General features: G+C 37.3%; 1 protein-coding gene across 6 annotated transcripts in view; it reads right to left on the bottom strand.

Moving 5' to 3' along the window:
* Positions 1–21,833, bottom strand: part of LOC136035196 (zinc finger protein 271-like) — a 47,529-nt gene that overhangs the window by 9,508 nt on the left and 16,188 nt on the right. For 2 of the 6 annotated variants that reach the window (XM_065716787.1, XM_065716784.1), the window contains 2 exons: positions 8,027–8,103; positions 3,699–3,869 (listed from right to left, as the gene is read on the bottom strand). In XM_065716787.1, the coding sequence (XP_065572859.1) occupies positions 3,699–3,869; positions 8,027–8,093 (238 nt within the window). In that variant the 5' untranslated portion in view covers positions 8,094–8,103. Of the gene's footprint in view, positions 1–3,698; positions 3,870–8,026; positions 8,104–12,087; positions 12,353–16,567; positions 16,840–17,153; positions 17,363–21,833 lie in introns of those variants that run through there. The other 4 variants (XM_065716786.1, XM_065716785.1, XM_065716788.1 and 1 more) reach the window with 4 other exon arrangements.

Here is a 21,833-nt window from a genome sequence, read left to right as displayed (position 1 = left end):
GACCAGATTTTTAACCAGAATTTGGCATTATTCTTGACTTTTTTTCAGCATAGGATCACACTTCCAGATTGGTTTTTGGGTATTCCGCCTGACACGGATCAGCGGGATGGTCACAACTTCAGCTTGCTTTATACATGAGATGTCACGATAATAGCGATTCAAATCAGCACGAGCATTGTCAACAGTGGGGTAGATATTTGTGCAAAGAAGATGGAAAGGGACACGTATGGTGGACAGTAGAGCTCCAAGTGTAGCAAGGTAAAGAGGCATGTTCGCACTAGACCAATCACGTTTTCAAACCACTTATGCGACAGTGATGGTTGGCCCGAGTATACGTCAGAAGTAACCGTAATATCGAAATACAGAGGTAAATGATCATAATCTCTGTCATCTTCATCGAAATGTACTGCTGATGTTTGTAATGAAGGATAGCAGATACAGCGGTCCAAATTTTAGACAGAACCACTACAGTGCATATATGTAAAACTGATGGATTTCGTTAGGACCTTAAATGCTGAGGGTAGACACTGAAAAAGCGCATCCTTACGTGTCGAGGAAACAGTAATGTCACAGTTTAGGTCTCCTACAAGCACCCACTTGTATCCCAGACGCTGAATACCAGATATGAGAGTCTTTAATTTGTTATAGACATTCGCACAACTGGAGAAGGAAGAAACAGATCTTCTATCATGGGGCAAATAGGCGTTGATTAGGATCACGTCTGCAAGCCGGATTGCAAGATAGTGTTCAGAGGATTGGTAGCAGCTAGGGGACAAATAGCTAGGCAAATATCGCTTAATTATACAGGCAAGAACGCCAGAAGGCCTGCCTCGGGTACGATGGGCAAACAGCATGTTGGGAACTTCGCCTTAGAAAGTTTACACTGCAGCTTGGGAGCAGGTGTTCTTGTAAGAGAATAACATCATGATTAGCTAGTTTCTCATCAAGGCTTAACACTTTATCCTTTGTCCCATTGATGCTGAAAGAGCACACTGAGACTTTATACTCATTCATGATTGCAAGCAAAAAGGTCGCGGAACTTTGGAATTAGCATGAGCCTTTAGTCTGGAGCAACGAAAACTGTAAGCAATATGATCTCCACTATAATTTACACACTTGGGGGTGTTACTGCAAGGTGAGTCACTGGAGTGCATAAGGGGACCTGAGCACCGTGAGCATTTGTAGTTTTGATCGGGACAGTTTGCAGCAATGTGGTCAGCAGATTGACATTTCGTGCAGCACCTAGGAATTCGCCGATATTCATACACTCGGAAAAAATCATAGTTCAGTCCAGATTTAAAGGCCGAGGAAAGAGAAACTTCGTCTTCGAACATAATTTTCACACAATTTGAGCTCCCGATTCTCGTAGCGTCTCGAACACCCCGGCAAGCTTTAAGAAGCGCAAAATCAAGATCTTGTGCAACGCCTTTCATTATACAAAAAAAAAATTTCTCCACCATTTTCGCTTCACAATCACGAAAAACCGAGCGCGCAGATTTGCAAAGGTCAGCGGCGGCACCGCTATCAATCTTCACAACCAATTTATCACCTGGCGCGCATAGTATCAATGCACTCGTGACCAGAAATACAGTCAATTCTTTCCTTCTGTCTGAATGCATTATCGAGATCACCCGAAATAAGTACATTCGTGATAATAACAGTGGCTTTGCTTATATCACTGCCAGTGGCATTGCTCGGGAGGCCGGGCAAATTCAGATCGTAAGTTGACATTTTCTCATTAAGTTGCGAAAGAGTCTGTTGAATTCCGTCAAGCTTAGAAGCTATCCTGGAGCAAGCAACTGCTGGAATTCAGGGAACTTCGGTTGGGAACGGATAACAAAGACAGGCATGACCTCGGAAGCACTCTGATTATGAAGAAGTTCTAACATGTCTTTCAAATGATTCAAAGCTGCGTTTGAACCCGAGCGCCTTGGATAGGACTCGGTCAATTTCGGCAGCGAATCCCACAGGATTTTCTTCGATTTGGCAATATCACTTGACTCGAGGTAGCTCAATTGCATTCGAGCTATACTCTCAGCCTTGAGTTACCTAATATTTTGTATATATTGGTTATATTAAAAGAACTTTGAACCTTGAACCCTCGAAAAATTCGACAGCAAATTTTAAGATCACTGTAGCTTCGACGCCTTTTTCATTATTATACTGCAGAGAGTTCAGAACCGGGGCATAAACAAAGCTGTCCGTATCCGAATCAGAGTCCACTTTCATGCAAGAAGTCCGTCCATTCCATGCCAAAAATCCGTCCATGCAAAAAGTCCGTTAATCCAATTCCGAGTCAAAAACATAAGCCTGGGGAAAACACGTCTTAACCGAACGAAAGCTGAGTGGTAGTTGGCTACATTTCAGAAGCTCAAAATGCCAATAAGCGAGGGAAGCGTAGGCTCATGCTACCTATTCCCCGCAATTTAAGGGAGACACCACTCCCGGCAGGTATGACGACGCTTGCTACAGAAAACCTCCCCTCTTCTGCTCGCTTATTAGTAAAAATTTGCAAAAATAATTAATGGGTCTAAATAATTTGATATTTATTACCATAGGATTATCTCTCACTTGTTGAAATGCTGAGTAATAATTTTACTCGAGTCATGAAAATTAATCCTTTGCCAGGTATTGCGAAATCTAACTAGCTTCGCAGGGATTAAAATTCACTGAAAAAGCTTACTTGTTTGATAATTAATCTAGACAGATTATGCTATTAAAATTTACAGATTTTTGTGAACATGGAACTTGCAACAGAGTTGAACAAATAATAAAACCTGATAGATGATTGTATAACGTCCATAATGCCCTGAGATGAAAGTAAATTGATAAGAGCTTCAGGTTTGTGATTCACAGCATGTGGGACCGCAGTTTCCGAGATGTATTCTCTATCAGTGGCTTTGGCTGCTACTGATATCTCCATTATTCTTGAAATTTGGCACTGGAGGGATCGATATGGCATGTAGTAAATCAATACTTCAGCGGAGTGTGTGGAATAATGGAAGATGAGTACTTTAGTTGGGTTAGGTGAAACGTGAACTGGGGGATTTCCCTCTTCAAACTAATTTTAAAACGCTATTATTTTCAAACATAACTTCATCATTGTAATCCAGCTCCTGGGAGTCCAACAGAGATGTTAAATTGAATATTCTGGATGCAATACTCAAAGGTTGCTGTTGATGTCCACATGATAGAGTAGAAGTGGAAGCTTCTCTGATCGCTTCGACATTGCCTGGTGGAGAATATGCAGCTTCTATACCAAAAATAAATAGAGATAGAAAACAAGCAAAGTATAGCAAAATATTCTCAATAATCAGTATCAAGACATAAAAAGCGGAGTTAAAAAAGAAACACCATCATCTACAAGCACAAATTATTTAAACTACAATACTTATTATTTACTAATACAGTACGAGATGACACTAATGTTCAATATTTTATTTTAGAAACGAAACAAATTCTTTGAACAAAATTTGCAAATTTTTTATACAGAAATTTGCGAATTCCAGAATTTACAGGAATTGTTGCCCATAATACATTGCATAATTTCAAGTTATTTTTTTCATATTGATTTGGCTTCAGCAGTTTCAAATCTTAAGATGATGAAGTCCTAGGATATTCTAATTTGTTCTAGTTTTACCCAATAAAATATTACCCAAAATATCTGATTATACAAAAACCAAATGCTTGAGATGTACCTTCACTATAAAAACGTGTGGAGCCCAGTTCCTGGTTGTCAGGTTCAAGTTTACAGGGTCCTGAAAAGCAGCAAAAATAACCCACAGGAACATCATCCCTTTTAGGAGACAAATGATGGGTTGGAAAGTCAAAAAACTCCTCATGGTTACTTGGTAAAGTCTCTTCCACTTCTGAAAGAAAGCAAAAAATAAAAGAGACATCAAATACATTCAACAGAAAAACTTACAAAACAGGCTCAACTGCTTCCCCTTTTCCAACACATTATCCCACTAGAATGAATAATAATCCTTATAAGGATAGAAATCAGACTATCTTTGGCTAATAACCAAAACCAAATCTCAGGATTTAGAGTTGAAAAAAACAAAAAGGAAATTCTTGCACATGTTATATGGGGAGAGGCTAATCGGCTGTCTAATTATCTAGGGTAAAAAAAAAAACACAAAACATTTGGTGGCAATGTTGATTTTTTGTTTTGATACTAATCCTAGTCTCCCCTAATGTCAGACAATGAAATTGTTCAATTAATTCCATTTTTTTTGCATCAATTCATTTTCTTTCAGATTCCATTTGATTTTGTTTCCTTTTGATTTTGGGAAACATATACATATACAGGCAAGAAAATAGATACCCCACTTATTGTTTGACAGAAACATTGAAATATTATAGCTGATAATTGAAATATTTTTCTTTAAAATTTTAATGAAAGAATTGAAAGACTATCACCCATTATAAGAATAGTTTTTCACATTATAACCTCCAAAACACCTCTCCAAAACACCTCTCCAAAATCCTTCAAAAAACCTACTCGAAAAAATCTAAAGAGGAGGTTCTAACCTCCTCCAAAAAATCTTCTATTTTAAAAGTTTCAAAGATTTTAAAGACAGAACAAAAATAAGAATCAGACTATTTCAGTTCAAACTATCATCAGATTCAATAGGTCTTAAGCTTAAATCTAAGTACAAATACTGATTAAAATCAATAACAAATCCATGCTGTAAACATATTATTTACAATAAATATAACAACAATATTTCCTGTAAAATAAAACATGGAATGTCTTTGGTGGGTTATCTATTAGATAATCACACTTAGCTATAGTGAACAAATAACACACATTTAGGAAAAAAAGACAAGAAAAACAGTACTTTGACCATAAGTGAACGTGTGCAAAGTGGGAAAGCAGAAGTTGTGTAAACTCTAGTGAAAAAAACCCAGAAAAATCGAAAATATTTTTCTGACCCCTCCCACTCAATATCTGTTTACAGAAATATATAAGACTAGCAATACCTGGACAGCTCATAATAACAAGTTTGGAACAAGAGCTAAGAGCTCATATGGCACTTGTTACGAGGCCGGAATAGCCAAGAGCTCATATGGTATTATAAATCAATAGATTGATTTAAAGGGAAAATCAGAGGCTTTAATGCCATTCGGGATTTAAAATAAGAGCTCGAGTCAGGAGGTCCTTTAAATATCAAAATTCATTAAGATCCGATCACCCATTTGTAAGTTAAAAATGCCTCATTTTTCCTCTCCCTTCAGCCCCCCAGATGGCAAATCGGGGATTATCAAACATCAAATTTCATTGAGATCCGATCACGCGTTTGTAAGTTAAAAATACCTCCTTTTTGTAATTTTCTGGTTAAACCACCCCCCACTCCCCCTCCCAGATGGTCAAATCGGGGAAACGATAATTTCTAATTTAATCTGGTCTGGTTCCTGATACGCCTGCCAAATTTCATCGTTCTCACTACCCTGGAAGAGCCTAAACTAGCAAAACCAGGACAGAAACCGACCAAGAGACAGAGCGACCAACAGAATTTGCAATCGCTTTATGTCACTTGGTAGATACCAAGTGCCATAAAAACTGACAACATTTTGACAAGTTTGAAAAACCTGACAGATTTATGTGCTTTTTGCCAAGGAAATAATAGAAATAACAAATGACAAGACAAACACAACAAGACAAAAATAAATGTCACAAGATAAGATTAAGAGCTAAGAGCTCATATGGTACAAGTGACGAGGCCGGAAGAGCCAAGGGCCAAGAGCGCATATGATAGGAGCTCTAGCAAAATTCTAAGAATCAATAGACTGATTTAAAAGGAAAATCAGAGGCTTAATGCAGGTTGAGATTTAAAATTAAGAGCTCTGAGTTACGAGGTCCTTCTAAATATCAAAATCCATTAAGATCCAATCACCCACTCGCAAGTTACAAATACCTCATTTTTTCTAATTTTTCCTCTCCCTTCAGCCCTCCAGATGGTCGAATCGAAGAAAACGACTTTATCAATTCAATTTGTGCAGCTCCCTGACACGCCTACCAATTTTCATCGTCCTAGCACATCCAGAAGCACCAAACTCGCCGAAGCACTGAGCCCCACCCCCTAACTCCTCTAAAGAGAGTGGATCCCGTACGGCTACGTCAATCACGTATCTACAACATTTGCTTATTCTACTCACCAGGTTTCATCCCAAACTCTCCACTCTAAGCGTTTTCCGACATTTCCGGTTTCCCCCTCCAACTCCCCCCCAATGTCGACAGATCCGGTAGGGATATGAAATAAGAGCTCTGAGACATGAGTTCCTTCGAAATATCAAATTTCATTAAGATCCGGTCATCCGTTCTCAAGCTAAAAATACCTCAATTTTTCTAATTTTTTTTTCCAAATTAACAGCTCCTCCCAAGAGAACAGGTCCGTTCCAATTATTTCAATCACGTACCTATAACTTGTGCTTATTCTTCCCATCCAGTTTCATCCCGATGTCTCCACTTTAAGCGTTTTCCAAGATTTCTGTTTCCCTCTCCAACCCCCATGTCCCCAAATCCAATTCGAATTAAAAATGGAGTATTTGAGACATAAGATCCCTCTATATTTAAAGTTTTATTAAGATCCAATCACCCATTCGTATGATAAAGATACCACAACTTTCGGGATCTCCAAGGAATTCTAGTTTCCCCCTCCAACTCTCCCCAATGTCACCGGATCTGGTCGGGATTTAACATGAGAGCTCTAAAGCACAAGATCCTTCTGAATATCAAATTTCATTAAGATGTGATGACCCGTTCGTAAGTTACAAATGCCTCCTTTTTTTTCTAATTTTCCTGAATTACCCCCCCCCCCAAATCCACCAAATAAAGCAGATCCGTTCCGGTTATGTTAATCACGTATCTAGGACTTCTGTTTACTTTTCCCACCAAGTTTCATCCTGATCCCTCCACTCTTGGCGTTTTCCAAGATTTTAGGCTCCTTCCCCCAATGTCACCGGATCCGGTCGGAATTTAAAATAAGAGCTCTGAGACACTATTTCCTTCCAAATATATAATTTCATTAAGATCCAATCACCCGTTCGTAAGTTAAAATACCTCATTTTTTCTAATTTTTCCAATTTAACTGTCCTTCCACCCCCCCAGATGGTCGAATCGGGGAAACAATAATTTCTAATTTAATATGGTCTGGTCCCTCATATGTCGCCAAATTTGTTGTCCTAGCTTACCTGGAAGTGCCTAAACTAGCAAAACCAGGACAGACAGACTGACTGATAAAATTTGCAATCACTATAAATGTCACTTGGTAGATACCAAGTGCCATAAAAAAAATAACTTGTAGGTTACCTACCAAGAGGGGTGCTTAGTGGTAACTGAAAAAGGAGAAAATTGCTGACAAAATCTTGGCCAAGTTTGAAATACCTGAGTGTCTTATGTGCTTTTTGCCAAGGAAATAATAGAAATAACAAATGACAACACAAACACAACAAGACAAAAATAAATGTCACAAGATAAAAAATAAATAGCTTCTAGGTTAGCTATCAAGAGGGGTACTTAGTGATAACCGAAAAAGGAGAAGATTTCTCAATGTCACTTCTTCTATCTCTAGCATAGTACCTTATCCCTATCCTTTTTCTTCGCTTATTCACAAATCACAAAAAGACAATTACAGGAGACAAACAAATATCAAGCAACATTACAAACAGGAAAGACTGAACTTTCCTGTTTGCAAACAGCAAAACAGCAAAAAACCAGCAAAGAGTTAACTGTTTTCATGAATTGCAAACAGGAAAGATTTAACTACAAAGAGTGAGAGGAAATTTGTCCACCAGATGAACTTGTTGTCTCCCCAAACTGGAAAAATTGTGGTTAATAAAATAGACTTTTGTGTTGCAAACTAGCCCTTTCATTGCCCTCAACTCTTAAGCATTAGATTCAAGCTTTTGTACAGTGTATGTTTTCTCTTTTTGTTATTTTTATTGAGGAGAACCTTATAAGCAAGAAGAAGAAAGAGAAAATATTTACTGAAGCAAAACACAATTTAATAGGATAACTTACCATTTTTAACAACAGTCTGAGGAATGGTGATAGGTTCAGCCATATTTGGAATTTCCAGTGTCTCCATAATATTATCTCTGAAATAAGTTGATGCCAGTTATAAAACATACCATAATACCAATATCAATTGAAAATGGCACTATAGTTTTTTTTTATACAAAAGCTGGAGACTTTTTTTTTCTTTTTGGATTTGTTCTTTTGTTTTATTTTTATATCTTTCTCTACTCTAAGCGTTGTCCAAGATTTCCGGTTTTCCCCTCCAACTCCCCCCCCCCAATGTCAACAGATCTGGTCAGGATTTGAAACAATCTTTAAAAACCAAAATGTTTGTCTTTTATTTTCTTAATGCCTTTAATTTTGTTGGAGTAATGCATGTATGATATTCGTAAACAACTTAAATAAATTTAAAGGCCAGATATCCACTCAGACAGCATTAACACTGCTAACCAGAAATAATGTAAGCTCAGGAATTTTGGTGCACTAGAAAAGTGAGGCTTTAGATACAATCAAAAACTAAATTCTAAACTAGGGCCCAGGAACTTGTTTTGTACCTGGTTCAGCTGCTTCATGAATGAAAATACTCAGAAATACGATGTTTCTTTTTTCTTCCTATACCTAATAGATAAGACTGAAGGCTCAAATCAGCAAATATTTATTTTTATCTTGAACAAAATTTGGTACTTGTTAATTATCCAGAACACACTCAAGAATTTTGATACATAAGATCTCAGAAAAATAAGAGCTAAGAGCTCATATGGCACTTATGACGAGGCCGGACGAGCCAAGAGCTCATATGGTATGTGCTCTAGCAAAATTCTAAGAATCAACAGATTGCTTTAAAAGGAAAATCGGAGGCTTAAGGCCAGTCGGGAGCTCTGAGTCACGAGGTCCTTCTAAATATCAAAATTCATTAAGATCTGATCACCCACTCGTAAGTTATAAATACCACATTTTTTCTACTTTTTCCTCTCCCTTCAGCCCCCCAGATGATCTAATCGGGGAGAACGACTTTATCAAGTGAATATGTGCAGCTCCCTGACACGTCTACCAATTTCCATCGTCCTAGCACGTCCAGAAGCACCAAACTCGCCAAAGCACTGAACCTCACCCCCTAACTCCCCCAAAGAGAGTGTATCCAGTACGGTTACGTCAATCACGTATCTATGACATTTGCTTATTCTACCCACCAAGTTTCATCCTGCTTTCTCTACTCTAAGCGTTGTCCAAGATTTCCCCTCAAACTCCCCCCCCCCAATGTGAACAGATCTGGTCGGGATTTGAAACAAGAGCTCTGAGACATGAGTTCCTTCTAAATATCAAATTGCATTAAGATCCGGTCACCCATTCTTAAGTTAAAAATTCCTCGATTTTTTTTTTAATTTTTCTGAATCAACACCCCCAGCTCCTCCAAAGTGAGCAGATTCGTTCCAATTATGCCAATCACGGATCTATAACTTGTGCTTATTCTTCCCATCAAGTTTCATCCCAATCTCTCCACTCTAAGTGTTTTCCAAGATTTCTGTTTCCCCCCTCCAGCCCCCTATGTCCTCGGATCCAATTCGAATTGAAAATGGAGCATCTGAGACATAAGATCCTTCTATATATCAAGTTTCATTAAGATCGACCACCCATCCGTAAGATAAAGATACCTCAATTTTCATGTTTTCCAAGAATTCCGGTTTTGGCATCCAGCTCCCCACAATGTCACCGGATCTGGTCGGGATTTAAAATAAGAGCTCTTGTGCTTTTTTTAAAAAAAGCACAAGATCCTTCTAAATATCCAATTTCATTAAGATCTGATCACCCGTTTGTAAGTTACAAATACCTCATTTTATCTAATTTTTCCGAATTACTCACTTTTCCCCAACTCCACCAAAAAGGGCAGATCCAGTCTGGTTATATCAGTCACGTATCTTGGACATGTTTTTATTCCTCCCACCAAGTTTCATCCTAATCTCTTTGCTTTGAGTGTTTTCCAAGATCCCCCCCCCCCAATGACGCTGGATCTGGTCAGGATTTAAAATGAGAGATCTAATTTACGAGGTCCTTTTAAATATGAAATTTCATTAAGAAACGATCACTCCTACGTAAATTAAAAATACCTCATTTTTTCTAATTTTTCAAATTTACCCCTCCCCCCAACTCCCCCAAATAGAGCGGATCCGTTCGATTATGCCAACCGCGTATCTAGGACTTCTGCTTATTTTTCCCACCAAGTGTCATCCCAATCCTTCCACTCTAAGCGTATTCCCAGATTTTAGGTGCCCCCCAACTCCCCCATATGTCATCGGATCCAGAGCGGATCCGTTCCAGTTATATCAGTCACGTATCTTGGACTTGTTTTTATTCTTCCCACAAAGTTTCATCCTGATCTCTTTGCTTTAAGTGTTTTCCAAGATTTCTGCCCCCCAAAAACTCCCCCCCCCTTAATGACTCTGGATCCGGTTGAAATTTTAAGTAAGATATCTGATTTACGAGGTCCTTCTAAATATGAAATTTCATTAAGATCTGACCACTCCTTTGTAAGTTAAAAACACCTCGTTTTTTCTAGTTTTTCTGAATTAACCCTCCCCCCAACTCCCCCAAACAGAGCAGATCCGTTCCGGTTATGTCAATCACGTATCTAGGACTTCTGCTTATTTTTCCCACTAAGTTTCATCCTGATCCCTCCACTCTAAGTGTTATCCAAGATTTTAGGTTCCCCCCTCCAACTCCCCCCAATGTCACCAGATCTGGTCGGGATTTAAAATAAAAGCTCTGAGACACGATATCCTTCTAAACATCAAATTTCATTAAGATTTCATCACCCATTCGTAAGTTCAAAATACTTCATTTTTTCTGTTTTTTCTGAATTAACTTGCCCCCACTCCCCCCAGATGGTCAAATTGGGAAAACGACTATTTCGAATTTAATTTGGTCCGGTCCCTGATACGCCTGCCAAGTTTCATCGTCCTAGCTTACCTGGAAGTGCCTAAAGTAGCAAAACCAGGACCAACAGACCAACAGAATTTGTGATTGCTATATGTCACTTGGTTAATACCAAGTGCCATAAAAACGGTTTAGCTGTCTGTATTTGGAAACAATTGGCTAAGGATCAGTGGAAAAACTGCATTATAGGTATATTTTAATTAGATATTTAATATATACAGTTGGTATTTGGTTCAGTTAGGTCATTTTAGATTATATATTTAATATAATGTGTTTTGGGCAGCCTGCTTTCCATAACTTTCTGTTGTAGCTTTCATAATTTTGTTACTAAAGAATAGTATTTTCACCATATTTTGATATATTTCATTAAGTTAACCTAACTTCCCTTCTTGGGTGTGTTCTGTATAATTAATAAGTATCCAAAATTCTATTGCTTTTGTCAACTCTCCACAAAATATTGCACAAAAAATATATTTTACAAAGAATATTGGCTTTTGTTAACTAGAAAAAGCAATACTTTTACATCATATTGTGAAGCCTAAACTAGGACCCAGGAAAATTTAGCTGCAGACCCTGTCTTAAATCAAATGCTTTCAAAATTCAATGAAGTCTAGTTGATGATTTTAATGATTAAAAAGTGAAAAATTCAATAAAGCTTGGCAAATAATTAATTGCTTACTTTAAATCATATCATAGAGCCAACATCCCCAAGTTAAGAAAATTTATTTTCCTTGTGGCTAATATACCGTGTCTTTATTTACAAATACCAACATAGGGCTAATTTTAGGAATACAAGGCATTTGTAATTTTGGTCAAACAAATTATGTATTTTCCAAAGTCCATAATTAGCTGTTCCTACCTGATTATGTGACAATTGGTCTAAAAGTAAATGTAAATAGAATTTAAATATTCACCTGATAAAAAAAAACCTTGAAAACAATATGATTAGCATCTACAGGCTTCATAATTAATCCGCGAAATAACTGATACAATCAATAACAACAAACCCATGTGGCTGCATAAATTTGAACCCTGGATATATATCTAACAAACTGTAAGACAAAACTGTTTTACTTATTGTTTGCATTATCCCTAATCTTGTGTTACCCTAAATCCTAATTTAAGTGACCTACCACAGTGTTGGGCTTTACATATTTAGACTTCTAAGTCAATTAATCCATTTTCAATTCCCTTGGGACTTCTGCATCTTCTTTGTTTTTACAGTTTTAATCATACAATGTTGCTGGTGCATGATTGCCAAGTATTTGTTTTCCAAAAATCCACAAATTGAGTACACTGAGTCATTTATCTTCTACTTTTGGAGAAATCTGTGCAGAAGAGAGTGATAACAAACAAGAAGGCCCACATTGCTATTGGCTGGACATCTATAATTAAACTGCTGGGGATAAGTAATTTGAGTTCCTGCAGTTCCCACAGGTCTAAAATCACCCCCCCCAAGTTCTGAAAACCTTGTTACAAATTAGCATGGCTTCTAAACTAGATGGCAAACAGAAATTGTGTAGTCCAACCAAGTCTCTAGATTTCTGTACAGGCTGTAAAATAGTTCTTGACAATTGGCTCTGCATAGACTGCCTTAAAATGTCCGTCCCTGAATATGAACTTTTTACAAAAATGTCAAGTGTTGGAGAATGCAATGGTACTGTCCATTCTGCAAGCACTCTAGTTCCCCAGCTGACCCCCCTTCATTAGCTGAAATTTCAAATCTAATAATGTCCAAGGTCCCAAGTGCATTGGCTATTGCAGAAGTAGTGAAGAGCATGATAGAGGAGCTCAATATGACATTACCACATTAAAAATATGTCAGTACCACTAGGATAGATGAAGTCAAAGAGCATGTTGATGTCCTAGAAAAAAAAACATGACTGATAAATGCACTATTTCAGAGGTTAAGGAACATGATAGCACAGCAATGTAGCAGAAAACATCAAAAATGAAACAGGATATTGACTCCCACCTTGAAGATGAAATCCACAGAATATTCAGGCAGGAAAAGGACAGGGATAGGAGGAAATACAACATAGTTGCATATGGTATTCCCTTGCAGTCAAGAATAGACGACAATAAGGAGTTTGAAATAAAACATCTTACACAGCAGTACAACACTACTGATGTGAGCATAAGTAATTTAGACGGATTCTGCCTACCAATAAGCCTTTAACCACCCAGCAACCCATCAGATAGGCAGGTATAAGTCACTGAGAATCCACCCCAAGTCATCCCCCTCACATCCTTTTCTTTGTCCAAAACTTAGATGTAAAAAAAAGATTCTGTAAAAAAACTGAAATCTGCCTACAAGGAAAATTTGGTTTCTGAGATCAAGTTAAACCCAAAATCTTTTTGGAGACATGTCTCTTCTAAAAACCCAAATCATCATACTATTCCTGACCTTGTTGGCCACAGTGTATTACACTCATCTCCAATAGACAAGGCTGACTTTCTAAATGCACAATTTGCTTCTGCCTTTACCCAAAATTCAGGCACCTCCTCACCAGATCCTCCATTGTATGAAGTGCTTTTCCCTATGCCTGATTTGTCAGTAGGTGAATTAATGGTTTTCAATAGCCTGGAGAAGCTTGATGTAAATAAGTCAAAGGGACCAGACAGTGTTCATCCACGTCTTCTTAGGGAGTGTCGAAAAGCTCTCAGCTACCCCCTGTTCCAGTTATCTCTTCAAAATGGGGAACTACCGCATGATTGTAAAACTTCTTATATAACCCTGATCCATAAAAAGGGACGAAGAGACTCAGCAGAGAATTACCATCCCATAAGCATCACCTCTGCAGTTGTTAAGGTGCTTGAGAGATTTGTTAATAAAGCTCTAATTGAACATCTTGAGGTCAATAATATCCTTTCCACATCACAACATGGTTTCAGATCTGGTAGATCTGTGGACACTAACCTTATCCAAACATATGAATTAGTGACTACACTGCTTGATGAGGGTTTTCCTGTCGACATGATCCTTCTTGATCTGTCCAAAGCATTTGACAAAGTTTGTCATGAATTCCTCATAATCAAATTGAGGGCTGCAGGTGTCAATGAAGGTGTTGTACAGTGGATTATGGGCTTCCTTTCTGAAAGATCACAGAGAGTCAGAGTTTTTGATTTGCAAGGAACTCCTCATTTCTCTTCTCCCACAACTGTATTAAGTGACGTGCCCCAGGGCACTATTCTTGGACCAACACTTTTCAACTTCTATATTAACAAATTACCCACCCTTCTTTCAAATCTTATTACCCTTTACGCTGATGACTCAAAACTAGTTGGAAAAGCGGCTACTCCCTCTGACCAGCAATCAATTCAAACAGATCTTGATAGTCTAGTAAGATGGGCTAACATGTGGCTTCTGACTTTCAATGTTGACAAATGCCATGTAATTCATTTTGGCAAAAATAACAAGCATCATAAGTATTTCCTTCAAGACAACTTCCTTTCTGCTGTTTCCGATGAAAGAGATCTTGGGGTTATTGTAGATCACCAATTAAAGTTTAGCAGCCATGCTAAGTCTGTTTCATTTTCTGCAAATAAAACCCTCAGTATCATAAAAAGAACCATCTCCAGTTGACACCCTAGAGATCTTATGAAATTATATAAGGTGCTTGTACGTCCACGCCTGGAGGTTGGAATGTCATTGGCAGCCCCTTTCTTCAAAAAAGATAGGAAGTTGCTTGAGGATGTCCAGCGTCGTGCCACTAAGATGGTTACCAACATGAATAAATTTCCATACAAACAAAGACTACATTGTTTGAAGCTGCCAACACTGACATACCGACGGAAAAGGGGTGACAGTATTTTAACCAAAAAAATCCTCTCTAAAAATACCCTTCCCAGTCTCTTTGCACAGCCCTTGCATTCTGGTACTAGAGGACATTCTTTGAAGCCCTCCATGCAGCATTCCACGAGTAGACATAGAAGCCACTTCTTCAGCCAAAGAATCATCAATATGTGGAACCAGCTCTCTGAAGAAACAGTTTCTGCTACTTCAATTGACATGTTCAAGTCCCACCTTGATAGGGAATGGCTCTGCCAGGAGTTCCTTTACAATTGGGAAGCTGCAGAGTCCTCCACAAGAGTTTAATCTAACAGCCACAATCTACACCAAACAAATTCTTTTTTTTTTCATGGAGCATCACAAGGATGGATAATCCTTATATTGCTCCGAGCTGCAATTTAAGGTAATTTAAGGTAAAAAAAAAAAATATCTTGCAAAGACTGTATGAACACCAACAAGAAATTCAGTTCAGAGGAGATACATCTCAGGAAGACGACAAAAAAAGAAAATCCTTGGTTGCTGAACTCAGGCATCAGACTGAGCTAGGTGAGTCAAACCTGGCTATCAACTGGGGAAAGATTGTTGCAAAACTTGATCTGCCCAGGTGGAGGGAATTCCCACCAGGCCATGGACTATTATATGCACCTTCTACCACCCTTGTAAAATGTGCAAATAGTAATATAGCAGATAGAAAAGAGCCATTAAGCATTAACAAACTTTCTGAACCATCCTTTGAGTCCATAACAAATTGAAGTCCTGATTTGTCCTTTGGCTCCTTCCACACACCTGTAAATACCTTCTCTGAATTTTTTTTTCTTTTTATCAATATCACCTTCCCAAAATATTTTAAACCATCACCTCAGCCAAACATCTTTAAAAATTATCAGTACCAATGCTGACAGTTTTTCAAATAAATGGAACAAGGCCACCTCTGTTCTTTAAAAAAAAAACAAGCTGATACACTTGCAATTGTGGAATTGTAGCAATACCAAAATTTAGCAATATAGAATTATATATATATAATATATATATCTTGTATAATCTTTAGGAAATAGAATTCTATGGAACTTGACCAACACAATTTCCACTTGCAATCTTGTTTAGAAGCAAAGCTAATTTGCAACAGGGTTTTCAGAACTGAGGGCGGGGGGATTTTGGACCTGTGGGAATTGCAGATACTTGAATTGCTTATCCCCAGCAGTTTAAGGACGGATATCCAGCTGGTGCCAACACAGCCCTTCTTGTTTGTTATTGCTCTCTTCTGCACAGGTTTCTCCAAATGTAGAAGATAAATGACTCAGTGTACTATAATCTGTGGATTTTTGGAAAACATTTACTTGGCAATTATGCACCAGCAACACTGTATAATTAACACAGTAAAAACAAGGAAGATGCACAAGTCCCAAGGAAATTGAAAATGGATTAATTGACTTAGAAGTCTAAATATGTAAAGCCCAACACTCTGGTAGGTCCCCTAAATTAGCACTTAGGGTACCACAAGATTAGAGATAATGCAAATAATAAGGAAAAACATTTTTGTCTCACAGTTTGTTAGATAGGCTATTTATGCAGCCACATGGGTTTATTGTTATTGATTGTATCAATTATATAGGGGACTAATTATTAACCCTCCAGAGGCTAATTAAATTGTTTCCAAGGTTTTTTTCTTATCAGGTGAATTCTTTTAGACCAATTGTCACATAATCAGGTAGGAACAGCTAATTATGGACTTTAGAATATACATATTTTGTGTGACCAAAATTACAAATGCCTTGTATTACTAAAATTAGTCCCTGGTGCATAATACAAAAAATAAATACCTGGCTATTTCAATCTAAAAATGAAGCAAAGTACAAAAATTACATTCTAGTTCATTCAAATCAAAACAATGACTCAAAAACAATTGATATAAAATTCTACTTCATCACAATCATCTCTTCTTTGATCCGCAATTATCAATATCCCTAAAAAACTACGGAAAAGGAATATTCGTTTTCAAATTTAGCCACAGCTGCTCTGGATAACTTATTGCTCTGATGGAAAACACACCAGAGTTGACCCAATCATAGGCATCAAAGTAGCATCGTCTCAGTAACAGGTGAGTAGTGGTGACACAGGTGAAGTGGGCACAATGTATTTGTTTTTCTTTCTGACCGAAGTATTTTGTGCAGAAGAAGCTGTCGTTGATACTTTAACAGAAAAATCCTCTAAAAAAAGACTCTAAGAAACAGAGTCTTGATAACAATAAACATTAAGAGAATCAAATTTTGTTGTTTATTTCAAAATATATTTAATTCATCCCGTTTAATATTACCCATCAAAGGTAAAAATCATAAAAAAATTGCCTAAATTTTAAAATGGGGAACACACCCCAAAAACATCAAGTAGTATTAATCAAAATCACACCATGAGATTCAGCATATCAGAAGACCTCACTATACAGGTTTCAAGCTCCTTCTTCTTCTTCTTACGTTTATGAGGTCTGCGGACCAATATGGACCGTGTCCGAAATCTTATTTCACAAAGAATGCTGCATCCGGATGCAGGGTTAATTCTGGATACTCAGTCCGAAAACTGTTTTCGTCATTTGTTCTTTGAAGCTCAAATCACTACTCAACAGCAACTCAGTAGTAGGGGAAGAAACAGGAATCAAGGAAAAGATCTTTGAAGAAAAGATTAATTTGATAAAGCATTTTGCTAATTTTCTTATTTTCTTTGTTTTACTGTTTAAACAGTTAATATTAAGGTATTTAAGATATTTTTCCTTCTCTTCTTTTCACCCTGTGACTGGTTTTGTGGAATTTCTTTCTACTTTTTTTTTTCTGTTGTGATTGGAAAGGCTTTCATCATGCCTAACCCCCATGATTCAGGGGGATCGGGTGTTCTCACGGGTGAGGACAGTATCATTAGAGTATGGTTGACTAAAATAGGGCAGCCTGGTCTTCATAATCCACCACTGGGTGTAATCATGAAAGGAATTATGTTGTTGAGAAATCAATTTAATGAATGCCAAAAAGATACAATTTTGGTAGAATCCTCAAATGGTTCTAACTGCCTTAAGATCAGAAATCAAGCAGTACTGAACAAGATACTAGCGATAGGGGAGCTAGTTTTGGATAATAACCAATCATTAACATTCTCATGTGAGAAGGATTCCTCAGCTCAAGGCTCTCAGGGATTGCACTCAAACTCCCCCAACGGTTTCATGCCTGAGGGGCTGGTATTCTTTGACAAGGGTATTTTTACAAGTGAAACCTTATTAGATGAACTGATGGATCAAGGTTTCACAAGTGTACGTCCACTTTTTGGTCAACAGACATCTGACAAGATGAATGTTGATGGGTTTATCCTTACTCCTTCACTTGACCTTCCTGAATTTATTTGTATTCTGGGTATGGAAAAAAAAGTCAAGACATATATTCCCTGTGTCATGATCTGCAATCACTGCCAAAGGCATGGCCACACTGCCAAAGTATGTCGCAGTAAACCTAGATGTTCAAGATGTGCCAACAACCATCTAACATCTTCTTGTATTATTAAGAGAGATAATATTACACTATTCAAGTGCCCCAATTGTCTTGGCAACCATCACGCTAAAGACAAAGCATGTCCTGTAACAAAAAATGTTGAAAAGGTTATTGTTAAGGCAGTACAAGAAAAAATCACTATTGGTGCTACAAAAAAAAAGTATGCAGATATCCTTAAATCCAACATGCAACTAAATGACACAACTCCAGCTCTTTCTAATGAAGAATTTCCTCCCATTCCATCCCCTGAAAACCCCACTCCTAGCCCATTCATGTCAACTCAACAAACAGTATTAGAACCCCTAATCAAGAAAATAATTGATGATATCTTGACAGTTAGAATTCCTGAAATGATCAGCTTATTCCTATCCTCAAAATTTAAACAAATTGAAGATTCTATCTCAGGCCGTTTGGAAAAAATGTTTCAAGACTTTAGTTCCTCACATGCACCATCTGATAGAACATTTAAAGATCTCACCTCAAATCATTCTATTTCTGAAGATGATTTGGAATCTCTTGACTCTGTCCTAATCTCTACTTCACCTGTAAAACCAACATCAGAAATCTCCAAAAAACCTCCAGCAAAAAATCAATTCCTTAAAAGAAATGCAAATGCTCTCTCACCTATCTCAAAACAGAAAGCAACTAAAAACAAATGGAAACAATCCTTAATATCAAAGACAGCTAACAGTTTAGAATGAAAATAGTTCAATTTAACACTACAGGTCTACCCATTGATCGTTTGGTTGAGTTAAAAAGATTTTTGGACATTGAATCCCCAGAAATTGTCTGCATCCAAGAATCCCATTTGTCCCCTGGAAGAAATTTTAGCGTTAAAAATTATACATCACATAGAAAAGATAGGGTCCTAAATTCCTCTTCTCAAAAAGGTGGAGGCCTATTGACTCTTGTGAGAAAGGACTTGATTAGCTCTGTTGTCAATATTGATGTCCAGTCATCAATGGAAATACTAGTTATAAAGGTTGAGATGGATGACTTTCCCCCCTTGTCAGTAGTCAATATCTATATAAATAAACCCTCTTCTTTCAATAACCCAACCTTCAAGAAATTATTAGATCTTTCCCCAAACCAACTAATACTTGGAGATTTCAATCTTCACCATCCCCTGTGGGACTCAACCCACCCTAGAGACCCTCAATCATTGTTGCTCTTGGATTCAATATCTATCAGTCAGATTTCCCACACACTAATCACACCTAAGAATTTAGGAACTTATGTGCACTCCTCCAATGGTAAAAACTCAACCATTGATCTTTGTTTTGTTGGTAGCAGACTATCTGCTTATAGTAAGGTGTCCAGGTTCCATGACAATCTTGGCAGCGAGCATTACCCACTTATTACAGAACTGTCAAAAAGACCAGTTCTCTCTAAATTTAACATTGCTCCTAGATGGATTTTCAATGATGATAATTGGAAACCATGGGCACTTAAATTGGGGAGTATGGTACCAGCTCTAATTAATGATATAGATGTTTTAAATGAAAATATCACTAAAAGCATCATTGATGCTTCAAATTTATTTTTTAAACTCCAAACACAACTAGTAAAAAATAGAAAAAAAAATGTTCACTTTTGGAATAATAATTTAGAATCACTAAAACAAAATAAGTGTAATGCTAGAAAAATCTGGCTTTCAGATAAAAGCAACCTTTTCAAAAAAATTGAAATGAGAAAGGCCGAAGCTACTTTTAAGAAACATGTCCTAGCTGAAAGAAAAGCAGCTTGGGAAGATATTTGTGAAAATCAGTTTAATCAGTCAACTCCTTCTAAAACACTTTGGAAAAATTTCAGAAAATTTGCAGGTTATCAGCATAGTGATCAGTCTACTCCAAAGATTAAGTCCAATGATGGTTCAATTATGTACAAGCCATATGAAGTGGCAGAGTCTTTGAATAGTTATTTTGCAGGTCAATCTTCAAATAGTAACACATATAATAACTCTATGTTTATGGAAGCTCAGTTTCCCCCAGGGTCTGTCACTAATCTTGACAAAGATTTTGATATGGATGTGCTAACTTCTACAATACAGTCTCTAAATGACTCAGCAATGGGTGAAGATTTGGTCCACAATAAGATGCTTAGAGCTCTTCCACCGACTTTCTTGGTCCCTCTTCTTTACTTGTTTAACAGATGTTGGGAAAGTGGCACTGTCCCATCTGCTTGGAAGTCTTCTATTCTAGTCCCAATATATAAAGGTAAAGGGGATCGTTCAGACCCAGCTTCATACCGCCCAATTGCCTTAACCTCATGCATTGCTAAACTGTATGAGAAAATGATTAAGTTGAGATTTGAACCCCTTATTGATAATTCTCTTATTGCTGAACAAGCAGGTTTTTGGAAAGGTAGATCAACCCTTGATAACCTAATTCAACTTGATCATGACATTAAGAAAGCTTTTACAAGAAAGAGAGTTGTTTCTGCAGTCTTCTTTGATATTAAGAAAGCTTATGATACATTGGACCCCTTTGCAATCCTAAGACAGGCTCATAAATTTAATGTTGGAAATAATTTCTGGAAGTGGTGCAGGGCAATGCTTTTTAATAGGACTATTAAAACCAGAGTTGGATCCATATGCTCCTCTGCTAGTACAGTCTCATTAGGTGTTCCTCAAGGAGGAGTTTTGAGTCCTCTTCTTTTTAACATACTGATTAATGATATTATTTTGGCTGATATGCCCTCAATAAAGTTTGTCTTATATGCAGATGACTTAGCTCTTTGGACTGAAGGCTCCTCTCCTGAAGCTTGTCAACTCAAGCTCCAGGGAGCAATTGATAAACTGTCAATATGGCTTAATACAAAAAATCTGGTTTTTTCTATCCCAAAGACCACTGGCATGGTTTTTTCTAGGAAAATTGACCTTAGGCAAGATTGTCTCTCAATTAATCTGACTCTATATAAACAACAAATTCATTTTGCCAGGAATGTGAAATTCCTTGGTATGTGGCTGGATAGTAAGTTAAATTGGAATGATCATATCTCTCATCTTTGTGATGCACTTGAAAAACGACTGAATTTTATGCGTGCTGTTGCTGGGCAAAAGTGGGGAGCTAGCCGAGATAGTCTTCAAAAACTATTCACATCTATAATATATGGAAAGATTGAATATTGTCTCCCTGTCTCTTACTCAGCTTCAAAAAAGTTAATTTCTAAAATTGAATCAATAGTTCACCATGGCCTGAGATTAATCACAGGTGCACTAAAAAGTACTCCTATTGCAGCTCTGTTCAATGAGGTTAATATACCTTCTTTAGAAGAAAGATTCTTGAAACTTTCTTCTAATTACTTTATGAAAGTAAATACTAACCAAAACCTCCATGTTCTCAAGGAGTGTCTCATAAATCATACATTTCTCTATGGAAATCGGAAGACATATAGTAGTCCAGCCATTATCAAGTTGGTCTCCTTGCTCAATGGCATAGGTGTTCCTGAAAACCTAATCTTTTCTTGTCAGACCCAGATATCTCCCAACACTCCTAATAGCATTGATAATGTTATTGATATAAAAATCCCTGGCATGGATTTTCCTAAGAATAAAATG

The sequence above is a fragment of the Artemia franciscana genome, chromosome 14 (assembly GCF_032884065.1).
Source record: "Artemia franciscana chromosome 14, ASM3288406v1, whole genome shotgun sequence".
NCBI classification, from domain to species: domain Eukaryota; kingdom Metazoa; phylum Arthropoda; class Branchiopoda; order Anostraca; family Artemiidae; genus Artemia; species Artemia franciscana.
Note: the sequence above shows the minus strand (reverse complement) of the source record. Positions and strands in the feature narration are given on the sequence as shown.